The sequence below is a fragment of the Rhinatrema bivittatum genome, chromosome 1, assembly GCF_901001135.1.
Source record: "Rhinatrema bivittatum chromosome 1, aRhiBiv1.1, whole genome shotgun sequence".
Classification (NCBI taxonomy): domain Eukaryota; kingdom Metazoa; phylum Chordata; class Amphibia; order Gymnophiona; family Rhinatrematidae; genus Rhinatrema; species Rhinatrema bivittatum.
In genome coordinates this window covers 388,368,382-388,391,171 of record NC_042615.1, presented here as the reverse complement: position 1 = coordinate 388,391,171, position 22,790 = coordinate 388,368,382, and the positions used below count along the sequence as shown (strand labels likewise).

Sequence of the window (22,790 nt, the reverse complement as noted above, 5' to 3'; positions counted from 1 at the left end):
ATAAATGTTTTTGAAGTTCAACCGAGGCTTAGACTGGGAGGCCTGGGTGGTGGGCAATATAGAATAAAGCACAGATATATGCTGTGGAAATGACAGTAGTTTCAGTGCAATGCGTTACATAGAATCTGGGGGGCATTGGGTCTGTCACCAAGTGTTACAAAGTGCTGCAAGCATTGCATAGGCAAAAAACTCAGATTTCTATGTTACAAGAGACGCATCTTATTGTGGCAGAATATAATGAAATTACGCAGACAATAGATGGGGCAGGTTTTCTCAGCTCGGTCTGGTACACTGAAAGCTGGGATTGCAATATTGAAAGAAAAAGGGACACCCTTACAAGTATCAAATCAGATTATATATATGGAAGGAAGATATTAAATATTAGAAGGTACGCTATACAGAAAACTTAGTGTTCTGTAAGGTTTATGTCCCCGTTTATAATCGTGTTTTTTACGAAATTAGCTTGTTTGCTACTACCTTATGCTCAGACAACGTTAATTGTTGGAGGCGACTTTAACTTCCTTCATGATGATCAGTTGGACAATTTACCATTGTCCACTAAGTCCAGGGTGCCAGAATGTAAAGGAATTAATTATTTATGCCAGTGCCTAGATGTGATTGATAGTTGGAGGACCCGTCATCCTTGTGAGAAGGAATTTACCCATATATCATGAGCACACAATATCCAATCCTGTCTTGATTACTTACTAACAGGTCGATACTCTAAGGCCGCGGTAGAAACAGTGCGGCAGTGTCAGGCGCACCCTCGTTCCCCGCACGCACAGTTCTCTTCACCTACCGCTCTATACTCTCTTCTAATTGCATGCAAATGCATGCCGCGGCTGCGAAGCCTTAGGCAAGCGTTAGGCCCGCGCAACCCATTTTACTGTATAGAGCGCCTATACAGTATCCTAGGTTCGCGGGCCTAACGCTTCACGGCCGCGCTGGTATCTGTCATTTCAAATGACATTTGAAATGACAGGTACCAGGAAGTGGACAGTTATGTTCCCCGATGCTCGGCAAACTATCCCCCAGCCCCCGCTCACCTGCCCTGGCCCCGTCCGGTCTCCGGTGCAGCCCCAGTTCTGTCTCCTCCTCCCGAAGCAAAAAAAAAAAAAAAACCGAAAAAGTAGCAAGGCTCGGGCCTGCTACGGTAGTCCCTTCTCCTCTCCTCCCGATTTCGGCGCTCAAGGCGGCCGGGTGGGCGTGCATTCATCCAGGCAGAGGGAGCCAGCGGCCTCCGGCTCCCTCTGCCTGGATGAATGCACGGCCCCCGCCGGCAGTAAATGAATGCCCGTGCGATTTCGGCGCTCATGCCGTGACGTCACGTCATGTGACTGCCTTGATTTTACTTTGTGCGACCGGTTCCGGGGGGGGGTTTCTTCGGGGCACCCGTCGGCCTGGCTCCTGCTCGCGGCAGTCATGTCGCGCAACACACGCTGCTCTGCCTGTGGAGAGACTGCATCGCGTCTCTCACGTTCGGGGGGTTGTTCACGTTGCCTCCCCGGCTGGGAGGTTCTTCAAACGCAGCGCCGGCATTTTCATCCAGGACCCACAGTGCGGCTAAGCGTGCTCTTTCACATCTGTGCGAGGCCGATCCGTTCCCTGTCAGCGTGGGAACGGCAGCCATTTTGAAGACATTCGCCACCGCTCAAATCCGAGTGATTGGGGGAGGGGATCTTCCGCTGCCGCTTTCCCCCCCAGCGACGCTTAATACAGAGGGCCCTGGGGACATTTCTGATGATGACCCCCCTTCCCCCGGCGGGGGAGGGGATGACTATGCCGACCATGCCTTCTTTTACTCCAGACTTTGTGCTCCTCATGCACAAAGCTTTTGTGGCCAGTCTGTCCCAGCAGGGGCCTTCTCTGCCTCAGGGTTCCCCTGCTGGGCCTCCACCGAAGGTCCCCAGACGCCAGGATCCTCTGGTTCAAATCGGGTCCGCAAAATCTGGGGGCCAGCGCCTCAGAAAGATGAGCCATCTCCTTCGTGGCAGGTCGCTATCACGGATGCTCCGACCCCGGACGGAACACCAGCCCCCCTCCCGGTGGTGGACTTGGAAGAGGATCCGGAAAAGCCCGCGACCTTGGATGGAGATTTATTTATTTATTTATTTAAAGTCTTTTATATACCGGGGTATAGCAAGCTGCCTTCACTCCGGTTTACATTTTAACAACTCATTACAAATAATAGACTGTATAACTGAGTGGCTTATTAACAGAAATCCTTAAAACATTCAAAGAACAAGCAACATAAACAGATTAAACATAGGTCGTGCAGAGTGCAAGAAGTGTACAATAGATTGCAAAAAAGTACTTGATACATATGTTACAGAATGACATGAGATATTTGGGATACTCTTTCTAGGGTAGAGTTAGGAAAACATATGTTATAGAATAACATGAGAGAATTGGGATACTCTTTCTAGGGTAGAGTTAGGAAAGGAACGGGAGGATTATATCTCTGGGATCGGTCGGAGTCAAGCTACGTTGAACGAAATAATCCTCAAACATCTCAAACAAAGTACTACCAAAAATAATCATAATATTTTAAGGGGTCTGTGGTAGGGGGTGGATTGTCGAGGAACAGGGAGGGCGAGGTATTCGTAGTGCCTTTATAATTGGGAGGGAAAATGTTTTAGAGCGGTTGCGTTTGGCTTAGCCAACACCATCTGGAAATGATTGTCTGAATAACCATGTTTTGATTTACTTTTTGAATGTTTTGAGGTCGCTGAGTGTGCTTAGGTGATCTGGTAAGGAGTTCCATAATTTTGGACCAGCAATTGAGAGGGCTCTATTCCTAGTGTTGGAAAGCTTTGCTGAAGGAAGAGGGGGTATGACTAGGTGTAGTTTGTTGGAGGTTCTCGTCGTTCGTTGTGATTTGTGTAACTGAATCATGTTGTCGAGGCCAGTGTTTTCAGCTTTGTAAATTGCATTGTGTAGTATTGTTAAAGTTTTGAATTCGATTCTTTGTTCAACCGGAAGCCAGTGAAGACTTTTCAGAACAGGGGTGATTTGGTCTGATTTTTTTTCTTGCTAGTGAGTACTCTGGCTGCGGCGTTTTGTAACAGTTGGTGCGGTTTTAGTGTGGATTTTGGCAGGCCGATCAGGAGTGAGTTGCCATAGTCGAGGCTGGTGAAGATAAGAGATTGCAGTACGGTTCTGAAATCTTGTTGGTGTAGTAGCGGTTTGAGGATGTGAAGTTTATGAAAGCCTTCTTTGGTTTTTGTTGCAATGTTCTTTTTGAGGCTTAGTTCATTGTCGATCCAGATGCCGAGGTCCTTTGCATTGATCTTCAGTTGTATGATGGTGTTGTCAATTTGTAGGGAAGGCATTGGGGATATTTGTCCTGTGTTTTTTCTTTCGATGAGGATGCATTCTGTTTTGCTCATGTTGAGGCATAACTTTAGGTGGTTCGGCGTGTTTCCTCCTGACCCCCCCTAGCTGGCCAAAAGTTCCTTTTGGGTGCAATGAGGGTCCCGGAGCGATCGCGCGGGGAATCACGTGACGCCGCGTCACTCCGACGTGACGCCGACGTCACGTGCTCCTCGCAAAGGAGTTCAGAAATGGCGTCCTGACTCCCTGCTGTACCACCAGGGAGTTTTGGTAAGTCTTGGGGGGGGGATTAAGGAGGGTGAGGGGTTTAAATTTTTATTTGCACGTATGGACATAGACTCAACTTATGGAATTCTCCATATGTCCATATTGACCGCAAATGGGACCCCCTTTCGACTTATGGACTTATGAACATAAACTTTTGCTCTGCACATCCCTAAAAGCTACCATTATAGTGTTGCCCAAAAAAGGAAAGGATCCGATAGTTCCAGGCTCCTATAGTCCGATCTCATTTTTGAATTTTGATGTGAAGTTAATGGCCAAAATTATGGCAGATAGACTAGACTAGCAGTAGTTCTTCCTCAGTTGGTAAGAATGGATCAAGTAGGCTTTGTAAAAGGTCGTTGTATGGCAATCAATATTAGACTCATTTTGGCCTCCATTGCTAGCAGCAGAGAGAAAGATATGCCCTCAATGCTGTTAAGCTTTAATGCCAAAAAAGCATTTGACAAATTAGAGTGGGAATTCATGTTTCAAACTCTCAGGGTTTTTGGAATTGAGGGCTTTTTTTATTCATGCAATCAAACCCTTTATAATGCTCCCCAAGCTGCAGTATTTGTTAATGGTTATTTGTCTTCGGACATCACTCTTAGTAGGGAACTAGGCAGGGGTGTCTTCTGTCCCCTCTATTGTATGAGTTATCTTTGGAACCCCTCTTCCAATGAATACAAGACAGTCCGAAGGTTAAGGGAATGTCAGTGGGGGCATCTTTATCACCTGTCTTTAAGTTAGCTGTATTTGTGGACGATATTTTGGCACATATCACGGCTCATATGAGTTCTCTTGAGGTTCTGTTAAAAGAATTTTCCGCGTATGGGCAATTGGCAGGCCACAGACTTAATTTGGATAAGTCAGAGGCTCTGCCAATACAAGACCAAATCCGTCATTTATGGGGGTTGGAATTTCCAATGACATGGGCTGCACACTCTCTTTTTTACTTATTTAGGGATTACTCTCCATAGAGACCCCTCTCAATTATATTCATATAATTTTTCAAGACTATTTTTTTCTACTAAAGCCTTATTAAAGACATGGGCAAATTTTCCTCTGTCACTAGCAGGTAGGGTGGGGTGTTTTCAAATGCTAATCTTACCAAAGTGGTTGTATTTATTTCACACCATCCCCTGCTACGTGCTAAAGAAGGATGTTAACCGCCTAGAGGACATTTTGAGGTAATTTCTCTGGAAAGGATCGAAACCTAGATTAGCCTTGGTGAAGCTGATGGGGGGAAAAAGGGGGTATCTGGTTGGCTAATATGAAATTTTATAACCTAGCATACACCTTAGGCATATAGGAGATTGGATCCAAGAGTCCGAATAGTATATGCCAATTGATACAGTTCAAATTTACCTATCCCCTCTACTTCCCAGTTATATTTTACGTGTATCTTTATCGGTCTTGCCCCCACATATCAAAATCAGTCCCTTAGTATACCCATTGTCAAGACATGAAGATACTTTTCCTCTATGTTGCAGTTAAAAAGTACAATATCCCAATTTATGTCACTTAGAGATAACAAGGATTTTCTATTAGGGAGGTATTCACTGGTGTTTTCACAGTGGAACGTAAAGGGCTTAAAAATATCTTGCAGTTTTTTGATGAAGAAGAGTATAAAAGTCTTTTCAAATGTTAAAGGATGAATACCAGTTAGAGCAAAAGCATTTTTATGCATATTTGCAGACTAGACAATACATATAGTCCTTGAAGTTGAGTGACTGGGAGCAGGAGAATAGATTACTGCTTTTGGATTTATTTGATATTTCTGACCCATCTAAGCATAGCACATCGTTTTGGTATCGAGAGTTAAGTAAGGTGGAGCCCAGAACATTTGTAGTGATTTTAAATGCATAGGCAAAAGAATTGGGAGTTCTTATACAAGAAGAGTATGTGAAAATGTTCAGCAGAATAAGGTCACTCATGTGTAATGTCATCCTGCAAGAATTGCAGTACAAATTTTTAATGTGATTTTACATTTCACAACATAGAGCATTTCTTATGCATTTGTCTGACACAGAGCTATGTAAAAAATATTGCTCAGCAATAGGGAATTTAGGTCATTATTTCTGGAGTTGCCCAAAAGTGACCTCTTACTGGCAATACATAATAAGGTATGTCTCTACATCCATAGGAGTTGTATTACTGTTTACTGCTAAAGTGCTCTTTTTGATATTGCTCATAATATTGAGTTTGCTGATTGTCACCAGAAGTTATGGGTGTGTAAAATACTTTTAATAGCTAAAAAATGCATTGTACAATATTGGCTTGCAACAGAACCTCGAAATTGACATTCTGGAGGAATCAGATCAATCAGTTTTGTGTCTTTGAAAAGTACATCAAAAAAATGGATATCTTCAGGGAAGAGACTTTTTATGCATATGGGACCCATATGTACAAGCTCTGCCCGCGCGAGCGCAAAGTAGGATCTTGAATGACTTTTAATTTCTCAATTCTGAACTTTGTAGGAGCCCGTTCTCTTAACTGCCACGATCTGGATAATGGGGGAGGGGCAAGACCCCCTGTTGGGCGTATCTCGATTTCTGCATCAGCTTCACCCTCAGGCTGAATTGTTAGTGCGTGCCATTTTAGGTTTAGCAATTTTCTCATTTTTTTATGTTCTGCCCACATCAAAGGCACGGATCTGGTGCCAGATTCTTTAGCTTAGACATATATCAAAAAGAAAAGTGGTGGTGCCAGAAAAGGGTGCAATGTAAAGATATTGTGTGGGAGCTCCATAGAGCCACAGCCTCTCAGGCTAGAGCATAACCGAAAGTCCCTACTGTATTTTCAAGTATGCATTAATATGTGGATTAATAGTTTTTGCTTTTCCACATAACTGCACTCAAGTCAATTTACAATTATAGAAACATAGGAACAGAGAAATGACAGCTGAAAAGGACCAAATGGTCCATCCAATCTGTCCAGTAAGCTTATAGTAGTTTGTGCTGTGCCGTGTCTTTGGAGTGAGACCAGGCTGATATAGTGAGCTTGGCTGAGCTCCTTTTTTACCCTCTGCTTTCCTGCAGTGTTGTAAGATTTGCAGACATAGTCCTATACTTGTACATACACACTGCATTTGGCAACAGGTCATCAGATTCCTGGGACTGGATGGGGAAGTCTTATCACCAATTTCTCCCATATATAGCAATCTGTTGTTGTCTGGGTGCACTTTCTCCCCGGTTTCCAAAGAATGGAAGGAACAAGGTTTGGTTACCTTAGATCACTTGTGAAATGAAACGGTATGCAGATTTTCCAGTCGCTGGTGCAAGACTATGAAATTAGTCCTGGCTCACATGCTCAATATCTACAAATACGGCAGCCCCTGCTGAGCCGAGTAAATGCAGAGTCCTTTGTGCCCTTTGAATGGATTGTAGAAATTTATTAGTAACCCTGATGCAAGGACATGTGGTGTTGCATTAATATACCATGGTGTCCTGGAAGGTAAATATGGGAACGAGACGCCTCAAGCTTTCATAGACATATGGAATACGGATTTAGGAATAAAACTTGTTAGCGGGGACTGGAAAACTATCTGGATCTCTGCATAGAATGTATCAAACTCCTGTATTTTATTCTAAAATTTTTCCCACTTCTGATATTATGTGTTGGAGTGGTTATTGGGCACTGTGTACTTATGTGGTGGTACTGTCAAAGTACTCAATACATTTGGTCCAGAGTTACACAAGAAATTGCTGATATTATGGGCTTCTCAATTCTAAAACATGTAAATAAAATAAATAAATAAAGGGCCAAAGCTGGGACTGATGGGTAGTTGGGGTAGGCTCCACGGTGCCAGTTAAACATAAGGTATTAGTGGGGAAAATACTTTTGGCAGCCAGATTTACCATTGCAACTTTTTGGAAAGCTAACCCAAATTGGACTGTTGGCATAACCAAGTATGTGAAATTGCTGACATTAAAAGATTGTGTTATGGTTTTAAAAACAAGTTTTTCAAATATGAGCAAATCTGGGGCCCCTACCTGGAATATGTACGTAGTGCCAGTTGTTAAACCTTTGGATTGAGATTTTGTCTGTACTGCTGTGCTGCTTACTCTTATGAGTTAGGATAAACACAAAAATAGATGCCTGGATCTTTTTCAATTGTTTATTCAAACAGAGACGTGTTCACAATTCGCCCGACTCAGGCCGAGTTTCGCGGCTCAAAAGCCGCTGCCTCAGGGGCTACAAACAAATCAAATATAAATTAACATCAATATCTAAAACAACATAACCGATTACCACCATCATTAAGATCTTATAAATATTAAAAAGTCATTATTAAAAAATAATAAAAAACTTTTTTAATCCTTCACTAAGATCTCAGATATTGATTAAAATTATTCAAATGATGACATAAAATATTTATTATTAATATCAAACATACCCAGAAATATACCTATTTAAAAAATGTTGTCAAATAAATTATCCATTCCTGCTTAAGAACATAATATTTAACACTATATATAATTCTTTGCAGGTACAAAGATAAATTTACCTTTAACAATCCACAGTCATAATTAGAACTTAGAGGTTAGATTCTCATCCAGTATACAATCAATGATTGTCAGCAATGCAAGAGTCAACTGGAAAAAGTGTATAAGACAACTTAAAAAGTTAAATATCATCTTAACTCATAACAGTCAATCTTATTGCATTCCCGATTATTTTGTTAATTGTCAAATGGCAAGAAATTAATTAAAACAACACTGAATAACATTAAAAACACATGGTGTGGAGGTCACGTGATGTGATAGCTGGGAAGTCGTGTTGCTACCTAGCTCCTGCTCTGCCCCGCTAACCGCGCTTACTAACCCGGCGGCACATTATCTTTTTTGGACGCTGCCTCTCCAACGTGGTTCCTTATGACCACGGTGCGCTCCCGCGGTAAATTGCCGACGCCGCAGACACCGAAACAGCCCCGAAAGGAGAAGGAACGGTCCCGGGACTCTGACCCCAACATGGCGGCCCCCTCGGAGGGTGATGGCGTGCAACCCGATCCCCCACTTACCCTGACCGACATCAAAAGCGCAATCAAGGAAGCGCTCGACGAAAAATGGTCTCTCCTTACCGCGCACTTAGTGCGGTCCAGGAAACCATAGCGGCGCTGCCCCCCCAGCTAGACGCGGTTGAGGCCCGGGTTTCCGACATTGAAGACGCCGCGCTTGCCCACGCTTCTAAAATGGCCGCCCAGGAAAAATCCATCTCGGCCCTGCAGGCCAAGGTTGATGATCTCGAAAACAGGGCCCGCCGTGACGACCTGCGGTTCCTTGGCTTTCCCGAGCAGATCGAGGAATCCACACTGTGCTTGATGTTGGAGGCTTGGCTGCCTGAAGCGCTTGATCTCCCCCATTTACAGGGTAAGCTCGTGGTGGAGAGGGCCCACCGGCTGGGGGTCAGAAATGCACCGTCTGGGAGATCACGCTTAGTTATTGCAAAAATTCACAATTTTGTTCACAAGTCGGAAATCTGGCGTGCTTCACGTGCCAAACGGGACTTGCACTACCAAACCCACCGCATCCGAATCTTCCAGGATTTTTCTACTGCGGTCTCGGAGGCCCGGCGGGGCTTTGCCGCGATCTGCACTACTTTACATAACAAAGGAGTCAAGTTCGCCCTGCTATTTCCCGCCCGTTTGAGGATTTGGGTGGCAGGACAGGCCCATACTTTTGATACTGCACCTCTGGCCCGTGACTTTGTGGACCGTATGGATACTTGAGGGGTGTGTTTTTTTTTTTGCGGATAACAAGTTTTGAGCCCCCCCCCCCCCACGCGGCCTGATGGACGCCCATGGACGCCCGATGACTCTCCCCCATTTTGGCTGAATCACTCATTGCGATTGGCGACCCCATGCTTGAGTTTCTTTTCCCCGGAGGGATCGTGGATTTTGTGGGGGGTGTTTTTTTTGTTTATTTTTTTAATATTATTATTAGTTTTTTGGGTGGCGACGCAAAGCGGCTACCCCCGTGGTGTGATAACGGATATTTTTTTTCTTCCTCGGGGGGCCGTGTTTTTTTTTGAGTGTTTTCTACTTGACTGACCCGCCCACTGGACACAGGGAAGCTGGCGTTATTCCAGCCGGCGCACTCATGCTTTTGCCTGTTATTTTGATTGTTAGGTTATTTTTGTTTCTAATTTTTGTACTGTTTTACTTGTTGTACTCTCCCCTGCCTTCTCCTTCCCAGGCCAGGACAATCCCCTGGGGTACTTCAGGGATCATGGGCGAGGGGGGAAGGCCCTATAGGGGATGCTTTGGAGGCCTAGCATCCCGGTAGCGGGCGTTATATGGATCAGTGTGTGGTCCACTTTCAGTTTTGTATGATTGGTAGTATGTTTGGGGTGGGCTTGGTATTGAGTGGCTGTTAGGGGTTCGTTGGTAGAGGGACTACAGTTGGGTGTTGGGATCGCTGGGTGTGGAAGAGTTTATGAGGGGTATGGGTAGGAACACATCAGACCGTGCACTCTTATCTCTTTACGAGATTTCATGGCTGAACGACCGTTTGTCGGTCCGGGGAGATGGGGGAGGGACATTCGGGGAAGGGATTGGGGGGCTGGGTGGGGGGGTGGGAGTAGGGGATGTGGACGGGTTGGTGGGAGGGTTGGTTTTTCTCCGGAAACTATCGTGGCACTCTGCGCATGTATCAGTTTTGTATGCAGTCGTTCACATTATGACACAGTGGAGTGTGGGGAGGTCTCGGCTGGGAGGACCTCCTCACGGGATGATTGGTTTTCAGCTCGGTCTTCACCTCTTCGGAGTGCAGACATGACTTTACCCACTAGATTTGTGTCTTGGAATGTCAGTGGGCTCCACTCGCCCATCAAGCGCACTAAAATTCTGACGTGGCTTAAGTGGAAATCCACTGTTGTGGCCTTCTTGCAGGAGACACACTTGACGTCCCAGGAACATAATAAACTGCGGAGGGAATGGGTGGGAGCGGTGTATAGTGCCGAGGGCTCCACCAAATCTGCGGGAGTGGCAATTCTACTTCATAAAAGTCTCCCTATAAAAATTATTAAGGACATTGTAGACCCCTTAGGCCGGTATATTATTCTGATCACTGAGCTCTATGGTAAATCTGTTGTGCTGTGCAATGTCTATGCCCCGAATGTTTATAATCGTGCCTTTTATGCTGCTCTGTATGCCCATCTTCTTCCATACCTACACGCGACTTTGCTCTTGGGTGGGGACTTTAATACCATCCGGGATGCGGCGCTGGATGCCTCCGCGACCCGGCAATCGGAGCGTTTTATGGGGAAGGGCCTCAATTTTTGGAACAATCCTTACATGTCATGGATGCTTGGCGCGTGTTGCACCCCATGGAGAAGGATTTTACCCACATTTCCAGGGCGCATTCCTCTTTTGCGCGGTTGGATTATTTTTTGATAAGTGACCACGCTTTTTCGCGTGTGCAGGATGCGGGTATAGACAATACAAGCCGTTAAGCCCGTTAAAACGGGCTACATCCCTCTGTCTCTCACCTCCCCCTCTTTCTCTCTCCCCTCACTCTTCACCACCCCCTCCCTCACCCACTCCTCCCCACCCTCCCTCTCCTATCACTCAGTCCCTCCCTCCCACTCAGTCTCACTCACTCCCTCCCCCCTCCCTCTCACTCACTCAGTCCCACTCACTCTCACTCAGTCCCCACTCCCTCCGTCCTCTCCCTCAGTCCCACTCCCCTCCCTCAGTCCCTCCCTCCCACTCAGTCACTCCCTCCCCCCTCCCTCTCACTCCCTCAGTCCCACTCACTCTCCCTCAGTCCCACTCCCTCCCTCTCTCTCCCAGTCCCACTCCCTCCCTCAGTCCCCCCTCTCCCTCTCACTCAGTCCCACTCCCTCCCTCTCACTCAGTCCCTCCCCCTCACTCAATCCCTCCCCCTCACTCAATCCCTCCCTCTCACTCAGTCACTCCCTCCCACTCTCTCTCTCCGTCCCTCCCTCCCACTCAGTCCGTCCCTCCCTCTCTCTCTCTTCTCCCTCCCTCGCTACCGCCCGCTACCGCCACCGCCGCCGCTCGCTACCGCCGTCGCCGCTACCGCCGTCGCTCGCTACCACCGTCGCCGCCCGCTGCCGGTACCGCCGCTGCTGCCACTGGACGCCGCCATTTTTTTTTCTTTCTGAAGCTGCCTCAGAGCAACGTGCTCGCCCGCACATGCGCGGTAGAGCTGGTCTCTACTGCGCATTTGCGGGCCGTCGGTCACAGGCCATTTATAAGGTAGATAGTTATCTCTGATCACGCTCCAGTTTGGCTCGACCTGTGTCTGACTGATAGGGGGCAGGGTTGCCCAGGCTGGCGTTACCCGTATTTTTTAGCTCATGATAAAAAGTTCCATGACTGTTTACGCAGTAAATGGGCAGACTTTGTGGCCAATAACCAAGCGCATGTCCAACAACCCTCCCTTTTTTGGTATACTGCTAAGGCGGTTCTCCGTGGGGAAATTATATCCTATGTGGCCCATCATAGGAGGATGCGGGACAAGCAGATCATGGCTCTCACTACCCAACTGAGGAAGGCTAGGCAGTCCCTGGCGCGAAAGGATACTAAGACGACCCCTTTTGACTTTCGAACGCTTCAGATGGCACTTAACTCCCTGATTCACCAAAGGGCGACTAAGAGCTATCTGTACTATCGATTCCAATTATATCAATATAGTGACAAAGCTGGCAAATTGATGGCTAATTTGATCCGGTTGGCGCATCCGAGTCGCTTTGTCCCGGCGTTGCGAATCTCCCCTACTGAGGTCGCTAGAGATACCAAATTAATCCTTCAGGGATTTCGCTCGTTTTATGCCACCTTGTACTCCACTGAGGATGGGGGAGGGGCAGAGGGTGAGCGGTTTTGCTTGGACTTACCACTGCCTCAGCTAACGGCGCTCCAGTGGGACGCCCTCAACCAGCCCATCAGTACCCAGGATGTTCTCTTGGCTATCCAACAATTGCATGATTTCAAGGCACTGGGGCCGGATGGCTACACGGCGGAATTTTTCAAAATTATGAAAGACCAGATAGCAGGCCCATTGGCCGCGGGATTCTCGGATATGGTTTCCCGGGGCTCCTTTCCGGAAGGGGAGAATATGGCGTTCATTACTCTCTTACCAAAGCCTGGGAAGGACTCTCTTCTACCGGGGTCTTACCGCCCCATCTCCCTTTTAAATTTAGACCACAAAATTTTAGCAAAAATCCTGGCTGATCGCCTGGCCACAATCCTGCCCACCTTAATCGGCGATCACCAAGTGGGCTTTGTCCGCCAGCATTTTGCTTTGGCGAACGTTAGGAGAGTGCTGACGGCGATGACTATATGTCGCCAGTTGGAGGAGCCCCACCTGGTCATCAGTTTCGATGCGGAAAAGGCGTTCGACCGGGTGGAGTGGCGATACCTCTTTCACCTGTTAGAACGGATGGGATTCAGTGGTTTTTTCCTTCAAGCTGTACGCCTGTTGTATGCGGACCCCAGGGCGGTGATCCTGTTAAATGGCAGTCGGTCTGACGAGTTTAAGGTGACACGGGGGACGCGCCAGGGCTGCCCTCTGTCCCCGCTGTTATTTATTTTGCAATTGGAGCCCTTTTTGTTAGCGTTGCACCAGGAACGGGGAATACGGGGAGTCCGCTTTGGCTCCAGGATTTTTAAAGGGGTGGCCTTTGCTGATGATCTGCTTGTCCTTGTCACAAAGCCTCATGATTCCGTTCCCCGCCTCCTTTCTTTGATTGAATTGTTTGGGGTCTTTTCGGGCTTACAGATGAATGCCCATAAATCCTCGGTGCTGGCTTACCCGGAGTCGTTATCGACCACTTGGCCAGGGGACTTTCCGTTACATTGGGCTCAGGGTCCTCTTCGCTACCTGGGGGTGTACATTCCTGCGGCCCCAGATCAGATTTACCAGGCTAACGTCCCGGGGCTTTTGAGGGACACAGCCGACAGTCTGCTTCGATGGAAAACCTTACCTCTCTCCCTTAGTGGTCGGATTAATCTTTTTAAAATGTGTTTGCTCCCTAAGTGGCTTTACTTCCTCCAAAATGTTCCCATCCTTCTTAAACGGGCGGACTTACGTTACCTAGACACTCTGATGCGGAAATTGTTTTGGCGAGGGGGGAAGTCGAGTGTCCCACTGTCCTGGTTGCAAGCCAAATGGGGGCGGGGAGGTCTGGGGGTACCAGACCTGGGTCTGTATAATTTGGCGTGTAACTTGCGGGTCCTTCGACTGGTTATTAGACTCGGGGACTTTTACCTCCATCGAATCTGAGAGGGCTTTACAGGCCCCTTTTACGCCTGCTTATGTGTTACAAGCACCTTCGGCTAAACTCCCCTCGTTCTTGGTGACCACACCCTTGGTTCGACCCCTCCGCTTAACCTGGCGGCGGGTTGCAAGACGGTTGAGTATTTCCCCCCACTGTGCCTACTTCCTCCCGGTTCGGGGTAATGCAGAGTTTACCCCGGGAATGCAATCTGTGGCCTTCCAGACATGGCAGGCGAATGGGGTCACTCATTTGGGACATTTGTTTAACTCCGAGGGGCAGATCTTCACATTTCGGGAAGTTAGGGAAACTTATGGGCTGGGGACTGTTCACACGTTCTCTTACTTGCAACTGTCGCACTACTTACGATCTCTTCCGGAGACGCATAAGAACCCAGCCACTTTCCAATCCATGAAACGGTTGTTTCAATTGGAGGGCCGAATGACCCCGTCTTTGTCCCATTATTACTCACAGTTGCGATTGGTAGGGGGGGGGGGTGACATGTTTGTACTGTTGGCAACCCGTTGGACTAATGATGGTGATTTTGCCCTTACCCCGACTATTATTAAGGTGTGTTTTCGCCGTGCAGCCAAGATCTCGGTTAACCAATATTATAGGGACATGCAATATAAATTTTTGTGTAGGGCGTACATTGCTCCCCAGATGGCTTATCACTTCAAACTGGTCTCTGGGGCGGGGTGCCCTCGGTGTGGTCATGCTTTGGGCACCTTGTCGCATGTTTTCTGGACTTGCCCCCCGATTAAACGGTTTTGGGGGCGTATTGCAGCTTATCTGGCTGATTTCTTGAATGTAGTTATTCCCGTTACCCCCTTGTGGCTATTATTTGGCTGTATATCGCCCATTCGCATCCGAGATCTTGGCTCACGCTTGCTTGTGGCGAAGGCTTGTATTGTAGGTAAGAAAATCATCCTCTCCAACTGGCGGTCGACGGATGCCCCGTCTTATTGGGCGTGGCGGAACGGATTTCATTCGCTGATGACCATGGAGAATATGCTGGCCCGTCACTCACCCAATGCAAGACGACGATTTCTTTCGGTGTGGCAGCTGTATATCCAGACCCTTCCGCATCGAACTCGGAGTTTGCTCCTTAATGCTTGACAGACCAGCTCGGGCTTTCCTTGGTGCCTTGTGGGAACTGTGGACTGCATTGACCTGCAGCTGATTGGACTTCTAGAGGACGTTGTTTCCGGAGATTTTGGGGGGTGGGGGGGGAGGGGGGGTCTGTTGATGTTAGTTGCCTTGATTGTAACGTATGCCTGGGGTGGGCGCAGAACCAACTCACCTCTGGCTAGTTGTCTGTTTTTACTTGACTGAAAATAATAAAAACAGTTATACCTTAAAAACACATGGTGTTCTCTGATCATGCTAGCCCATATTTCAAGATTTCAAAACCCAAAAATTAATATGTTAATATATACTGCACTTGTAAGATATAAAAATAAATAAATAAACATGCCATTGAAAATGTTACAAACACATTGTTTCACCCTTAATTATAAAAACAAGATAATTACCTGCCTACTATTTTGTGTTGCATTAAAGGTGGGGTGCATCTTGCAGATATAAAAAAACTCAATAAAATCACAAAAGTAAAAAGACAGCCTTACTTGCTAAATTAAAGAACACATAGGGAGCTAAATTCTAATAGTGAAAAAATGGTCAATTAAAACGCTGTAAAAAAAGTTTAAAAGACTTTTTTACCTTTCACAGCAGTGTACAGCTTCAGGTCTCTGCTCATACTGAGCTCAGCGCTTGAATTCCTCCATTTTAAATCGCCATTTTTGGCGATTTATGAGTTATGCAGATTTTGACTAGAGCTTATTATACTGTTGTACATTGGAAAAAGTTAAATAAGTTTTAAAAAAATTAATACAGTAATTTTAACTGGCAGCAAGCTCAGGTGGAAACTGGACTTCTTGCCTACTTTATAAATTGTTTCCTAATTTTAAAAACATTTATTTCTGTTAATTTTGGTTGCAGCAGGGACTACTGTAATAATAATAAAAAGCTGGATATAAAGGTTATGTTTTTCAGTGCAGTTTTCTATACAAAAAAAACTGGATCATCTGGCTTTCAGTTGAGTTGGTTTATTGTCCAAGCTATTGAGTTGTTCTGTTGTCCATGCTTTCTCTTCCAGCTCCACCTGCACTTGGACATGCAGCAGTGTGGGGGACATATTGACATCTCTGTGATCCCTTTCCTGCAGTTAGTATGCTAAACGGGTATAGACTTTCTATTAGTACAGTCCTAAACTTTAGCAATGGGCTTGAAAAAAATATTTTGAAAACTTGAGCATGGGACTGGCTCAGTGTCCGTGCTGCCTACTGCCATGTGGAGAACCTGGGTTCGATTCACAGCTTAGGACTTCCACTCCCCAAGTCAGCCAGGGCTGGGAATGCTGATGTAAGGACTAGGAATCAAAGCAAGGTCTTCTGCATGGCAGTGTGCAACAATACTGTTGGGCAAACCCGTAAAAAATTTTAATAATTCTTGATTGTTGCTTGCTTGGGAAATTTGGGAGCTAATACATTTTTAAAAATTGGGTATTTATTTATTTATTTAAGGTTGGGGTTTTTTTTTAATTTAAGGTTTTTTTAGGTTAATTATATACAAGAGTACAGTATATATACATAGTCCAATATATACAGCTGCTGTGTAGAGTATTTATTGGTTATTTGTCATTGATATTTGTATTGGTTATTTGTCATTTATTTGATATTTGATATATTTGATATATTTTTTTTATATATTTGATATATTTGATATAAATATTTGATATTTATTGGTTATTTGTCATTGATACCGTAATTAAGAGGCAATTTTTGACTATTGTGATTTGTTGTTATTATGTTGCAGAGAAAGTGCTGCTGCGGGAGATCCAAGCTATTACTCTCTACAGAGACCATTACACAGCTTCTCGACGCACAACTGCAGTGCCCCAGCTGAAATGTACTGGAGGCACAGCTGGTTGCTCTGCCTTTGTCCCAGAAGTGGTGCAGTGTCATAACAGAGGCTGGGATGGCTTCGATGTACAGGTAAAGAGTGTGTAGCTATAATCAAACTATGTCTCATTTATGCAGCTTTAATGAAATATTACCTTGGAAGAACTCTGCTGCTGAAAGGCATATTATAAAAGTGAGTTTGTGTGTTTAATTATACTGACTTCTGTGTCAGATTTACATTTTTTTAGCTGCCAAATAAGGCCTTTAAATTTTCAGACTTTAAGTGACAGCTAATGTTGTGTTTTTCTGCTGATATCATCAAGAAGTGACCAACAAACCATCTGAAAATTGACCAGGGCAGAACAGCTAAATTTAGCTACTTAGTTTCACTAAACAGCTAAATTTTAACCACTCAAAAAATAAGCAACCCTGGGACAGGCAGGGTTTGGTCAGGGGATGGAAGTTAGCTGGATAGCATTGACAGTGGTAACTGATGAACTTAGGGACACAAAGTTAGGAACATGGGATAGCTGGTTGAGTTATAACCAGCAATGTGTGTACCAGAGCTAGCGATTCTCTCCCTCCCTCCATCTTGATGCCAAATAAAGATGATCCCTAACAGCCCCCCTGATAATTCTTCCGATATTGTTTTTTTGAAGCATTGGGTAATGTATAATACAGCAGCTGTGATAATGTAATTTTGTAAATTCTGATATGTATTTTAATGTTTTTCCGTCGATAGCAGGGCTATATTAGCCATGCTTTCTGGGAGCGTCGACACAACCGGAGTAGGTGGAGCTTCCCTCAGATAGTGTCAGAGTTTTCAACTCTGTGCGTCTGCGCCGTCGTCTTCCCGCGCGAATCCGTTTCTCTCATCAGACTCTTTTTTTTTTTTCCGCGAGCTGATAGCACGCGGGGTTCGCTCTCTCTCTCTCCTTGTCAGATTTTTTGCGCTTTTTCTTTAAATTTTTTCTCAGGATTTTTTTCGGGCAGTATGGTGCCTAAACCCTCCGGGTTTAAGTACTGCCAGTGTGGCAAAATTATGTCCATCGCGGATGGACATAATTATTGCTATATTTGTTTAGGCCCGGAGCACGACCAGTCCTCTTGCAGGGACTGTGGTCGGATGTCTCCCAGGGCCAGAAGACAACGCGCAGATCGGATAGCGCGTCTGAGAGCAACCTTCACACAATCTTCTCCAGGATCGGAGAAGTCTTGAAAGAGCCGAGGAAAAAGGCCTGCGTCGGCGGAACCGGGAGATTCGGCAAGGTCAGCTAAATGCTTAGCGCCGTATAAAGGGGTAGAGGTTCTTCCTCCTAAATCCCCTCAAATAGCTATCAGGAATCAGGGCTCTGTTCCCGCTGCCTCCCTTGTGTCGCAGAAACATTTGACGCAATCTGCATTCAAGCGTCTGAGCCATGAAGTAGATGCTCTGAGCACGGCGCTTCGAAATGTCATGAAGCTTCGAAAAACCATGGTGCATCGGCGCACGGTGATGATTTGACGCAGGGCGACGCAGTACGGCGCATTGCCTACGCATCATGAAGCATCAAAACACCATGGCGCATCGAAGCATCATAGCATCACAAAAATCAAGGCACATCTGCGCACCATGAACACATAAACAGGGTACACCAACTACCCTTCACCCTAAAAAAAAAAAAAAGTACACAAAAAACGAAACATGTACTTAAAAAGCCGTTTCTATTCATTGCGCCAAGGCCAGATTCAGAGGTAGATGTGGAACTCTTTTGACTCTGATTCATCTAGGGCTCCATCGTGCAGTGGTATTTCACTTTTCAGCGGGACATTTACAATACATCCCTCTCCAAAAACCATCCGGGAGCATGTGGTGCCTTTCACGGTGCCTCCTCTACCAGCTGTTCCACAAATTCCACTTCCTTTCAGGCCACAGACTTATCTTGCCTCTACGGCAATGGTACAAATATCTCAAGCATTAAATACCTTTTTTGAAGATTTACAATCTACATATCCAAGACTGGTGACCCCATCTTCACTGCCTGCTTCTCCTGGACCGTCACAACCCATTCCACCGGTGTTGTCTCCAACTCCAACAAGACCAGATAGCCCACTGTCTCACGCTTCATCCATGGGCATGCCTTCAGACCCACCAGAAGGCCTTCCAGAACCCTATCCCCCCCCCCCCCCCCCAGAAGACAACCTGCTCGAAATTCATTGAGAAGGTGGGGAATCTCTTAAAAATACAAACAGCAACAATTCCAGATCCTAGGTCAGAGATTCTTGGAATTTAAAAAATCTTCAATACTCCACCAGAACCAATAGCTTTACCCCCACATGACGTGTTAAACTCTGTTCTATACAAAATGTGGGGAAAAAACATACTCAACAGGACCTGCGTCCAGGAAGTTTGATTTGAAATATAGAATGCGAAATTCCACTATATATGATTCGCTACAATTACCTCATAACTCTATTGTAGTAGAGTCCGCTCTATCTAAGTCTAAACACTCTAAATTACATGCTAACTCCCCTCCAGAGAAGGAGGATAAATCCATGGATGATTTTGGTCGCAAGGTCTAGCATTCCTCCATGCTTTCTACAAGAATTCAGCACCATCAGTTCTATATGATCCAGTATTTGTTTGAAATTTTGCAAAATGTACGCCCCCTTTGCATAGCTCCTGACCACTCTTTTTACCTCAGCCATTTACTGATATGGAGGAAGGGCTACGGCATTTACTGCGATCAGTATATGAATCTTTCAATTGTTCCCCACGTTCCTCTGCCACAGCCATCGCAGCCCGCAGAATGGCCTGGTTAAGAGCTAGCTCAATAAGGGAAGACATGCACGACAGATTAGCTGACATTCCCTGTATGGGGGACAACTTATTTGGTGAGAAGTTCACAGAAACGGTTGCACACCTTAAAGAGCAGAAAACTGTGGTGCTGGTACTCACAACACCCACGGATTCTCAATCATCCTACAGAATATTTTTCCCTACCTTCCGAAGAAGGTCATTCCCAAGACCTGCCTTCCGGCCCTACCAGTCCTATCACCCACAAGGATACTCGCAACAGCGATATCAGGCTCCAACTCAACAATCACGTGGACGTCCTTGCCAACATCAGAAGTCACCTGTTGAACTTCTATACCAATTGGGCAACCATCACCACAGATCATTGGGTATTGGATATCACAAAAGAAGGATATCGCCTAAATTTCATTATTCCTCCAAGGATTCCATACGTTCCTTCTCCTCGGGGAACATCATCTCAATCCACATATCTTCAAGTGGAGTTGCACACTCTCTGCATCCAAAACTCCATTCACAAACTTCTCCCAACACAAAAGAACCAAGGGTTCTTTTTATTGTTTATTGTTATTGTTCCAGGTTCTATGGGTTTGTTCCAGGTTCAAGGGTTTATTGTTATTGTTCCAGGTTCTATGTAAAAAAACCCAGGTCTAACTTCCCAGACCAGGGCAACCTCTTTCGTTACTTGTAAACCGGACTGATTTGTATTGCATACAGGAATTCCGGTATATAAAAATTTAAAATAAAATAAATAAATAAGGGTTCTATTCCCACTATTTTCTCATTCCAAATAAATCCGGAGGACTTCATCCAATCCTGGATCTCCTTAATCTCAACAAATATCTTCAAAAGGAAAAATTCAAAATGACCTCCCTAAAAAACATTTTACCTCTCGTACAACCCGACGACTGGCTATGTTCAATAGACCTCAAGGATGCATACTCCCATATACCTATGCACCCTTCATCCTGGCGTTACCTTTGTTTTAAGGCTCTGTAGGAACATTACCAATACAAAGTCCTGCCCTTTGGCCGGTCTTCACCAAATGTTTAGTGGTGATGGTGGCTCACCTCCGAAAACAATCAATCCAAAATTTTCCCTATTTGGATAATTGGCTACTGGTAGCTTCGGATCAGGATACCCTTCGAGCTCACACAAGTCGGACGATAAATTGCCTACAGTCATTGGGATTCCTGATAAATTACGAAAAATCGAGTCTGCACCTGACCCAAACGCTGCAGTTTATTGGAGCATTCCTCAACACTTTGGAGGTGAGGGCCTACCTTCCGGAGGACAGGATATTCACTCTCACCTCCCTAGCTCAGAAGTTGTACAAGCAACAACAAACATCTGCGCGTCGAGTCCTTCAGCTCTTAGGACATATGTCCTCTTCCATTAAACCACTTCAGATGCTCCAGAATGCGGCAGCCAGAATCCTGACAATTTCCAGAAGAAGAGACCACATCTCTCCCATTCTAATAAATCTACAGTGGCTGCCAATACACTACAGAATCCTACACAAGTCCTTCACCATCATCCATAAATCCATCCACGCCCTAGCCCCCCTCAACCTCCAAATACCCCTCAGACTACACACATCATCCAGACCTATCAGAGAAGCCTACAAAGGATCCACTGACTGTTCCCCCAATTAAATCTACTCACCATATTACACTCAGAGACCGGTCCTTCTCTACAGCGGGACCCACTCTTTGGAATACCTTACCACCTGATCTCAGACTTGAACCTTGCCTATTAACATTCAGAAAAAGGCTCAAGACTTGGCTATTTAAACAAGCCTTTCCCGAAACTTATATCCAAGGAGAGATCCTACAGCAATCAAGCACTCCAGAGTCTATTATCCATTGAGAGACCTTACTGCACAATGTAAATAAATTCCATAAAGAGACATTACTGCACAATGTAAATAATCTACCTCTGTAAAGATTTATATTTATTCTTGTCTATTCCTGTCCTCTTCCTCCCCCAGTTTCAACAACCTTGTTATATTGTAACTTTTTACTTCCTCTAAAAAGTTATTGCACCCCCCCCTCCCCTGTTATTTGTAAACCGGCATGATATGATTGCATCATGAATGCCGGTATAGAAAAGCTTTAAATAAATAAATAAATAAAATAAAATAAATAAATAAATATGGCGGCAGCTATCCATGTGGTTCCTTACACAAGACTCCATATGAAGCATCTTCAGTGGGGTCTAAAGAGTCAATGGTCACAGTTCCAACAACCTCTTTCCTCCCATGTATGAATCACCAGTCAGATGAAAATGGATATTCAATGGTGGATGACTCCCATCGACTTGTCAGGAGGAGCACCCTTCCGCCTACCTCCTCATCAACTCACCCTTACGACAGATGTGTCCTGGAAAGGTTGGGGAGCCCACCTTCTACACTTAAAAACTCAGGGCTGCTGGTCTGTTCAGGAAAGTATACTCCAAATCAACCTCCTGGAACTTCGAGCAATTTGGAGAGCTCTATATACCTTCTCTTCACACCTCACGGGGAAAAGTCTGATGATCTATACAGACAACCAGCTCGCGATGTTCTGTATAAACAGAGAAGGAGGGTCAGGTTCATGGATACTTTGTCAGGAAGCACTTCGCATCCTACATTGGGCAACTGCGAAAGGAATTACTTTTCAAGCTACTTACCTGCCGGGCCTAGACAATGTCACAGCGGATCGCTTAAGCAGGGTATTCCATCCACACGAATGGACTCTAAATCGGGAAGTAGCCCTCACAATCTTCCAACAATAGGGTTTCCCAATGATCGACCTCTTTGCCACACAAACGAATCGTTAAACGGAAAGCTTTTGCTCAATCTACCCCAGCAGTCTCTGATACGCTCCAGATGCCTTTCTCATTCCGTGCACAGGGAGCCTTCTGTATGCCTACCTCCCATTCCCTCATCTCCAGGACAATCCAAAAATGCATTCAGGATGTAGCAGACTTAATCCTCATAGCCCCAGCGTGGCCAAGACAACCTTGGTATGCAAATCTCATGTGTTTCTCCATATGCCCTCCGATTCCACTAGGAAATCACCCACGCCTATTGACTCAAGAAGGAGGCACTCTCCTCCATCAGATGTACCACTCTCTCTATCTGACAGCATGGAGATTGAAAAGGACTGTATTAAACCACTTGGGCCTCCCTTCGTATCTAGAAGGTACATTAATTG

At 45.5% G+C, this 22,790-nt stretch overlaps 1 protein-coding gene across 4 annotated transcripts in view; it reads left to right on the top strand.

Annotated features, from left to right (window-relative positions):
- Positions 1–22,790, top strand: part of SARAF (store-operated calcium entry associated regulatory factor) — a 154,185-nt gene that overhangs the window by 33,900 nt on the left and 97,495 nt on the right. For all 4 annotated transcript variants that reach the window (XM_029601665.1, XM_029601653.1, XM_029601646.1 and 1 more), the window contains one exon: positions 16,714–16,892. In XM_029601665.1, the coding sequence (XP_029457525.1) occupies positions 16,714–16,892 (179 nt within the window). The remainder of the gene's footprint in view (positions 1–16,713; positions 16,893–22,790) is intronic.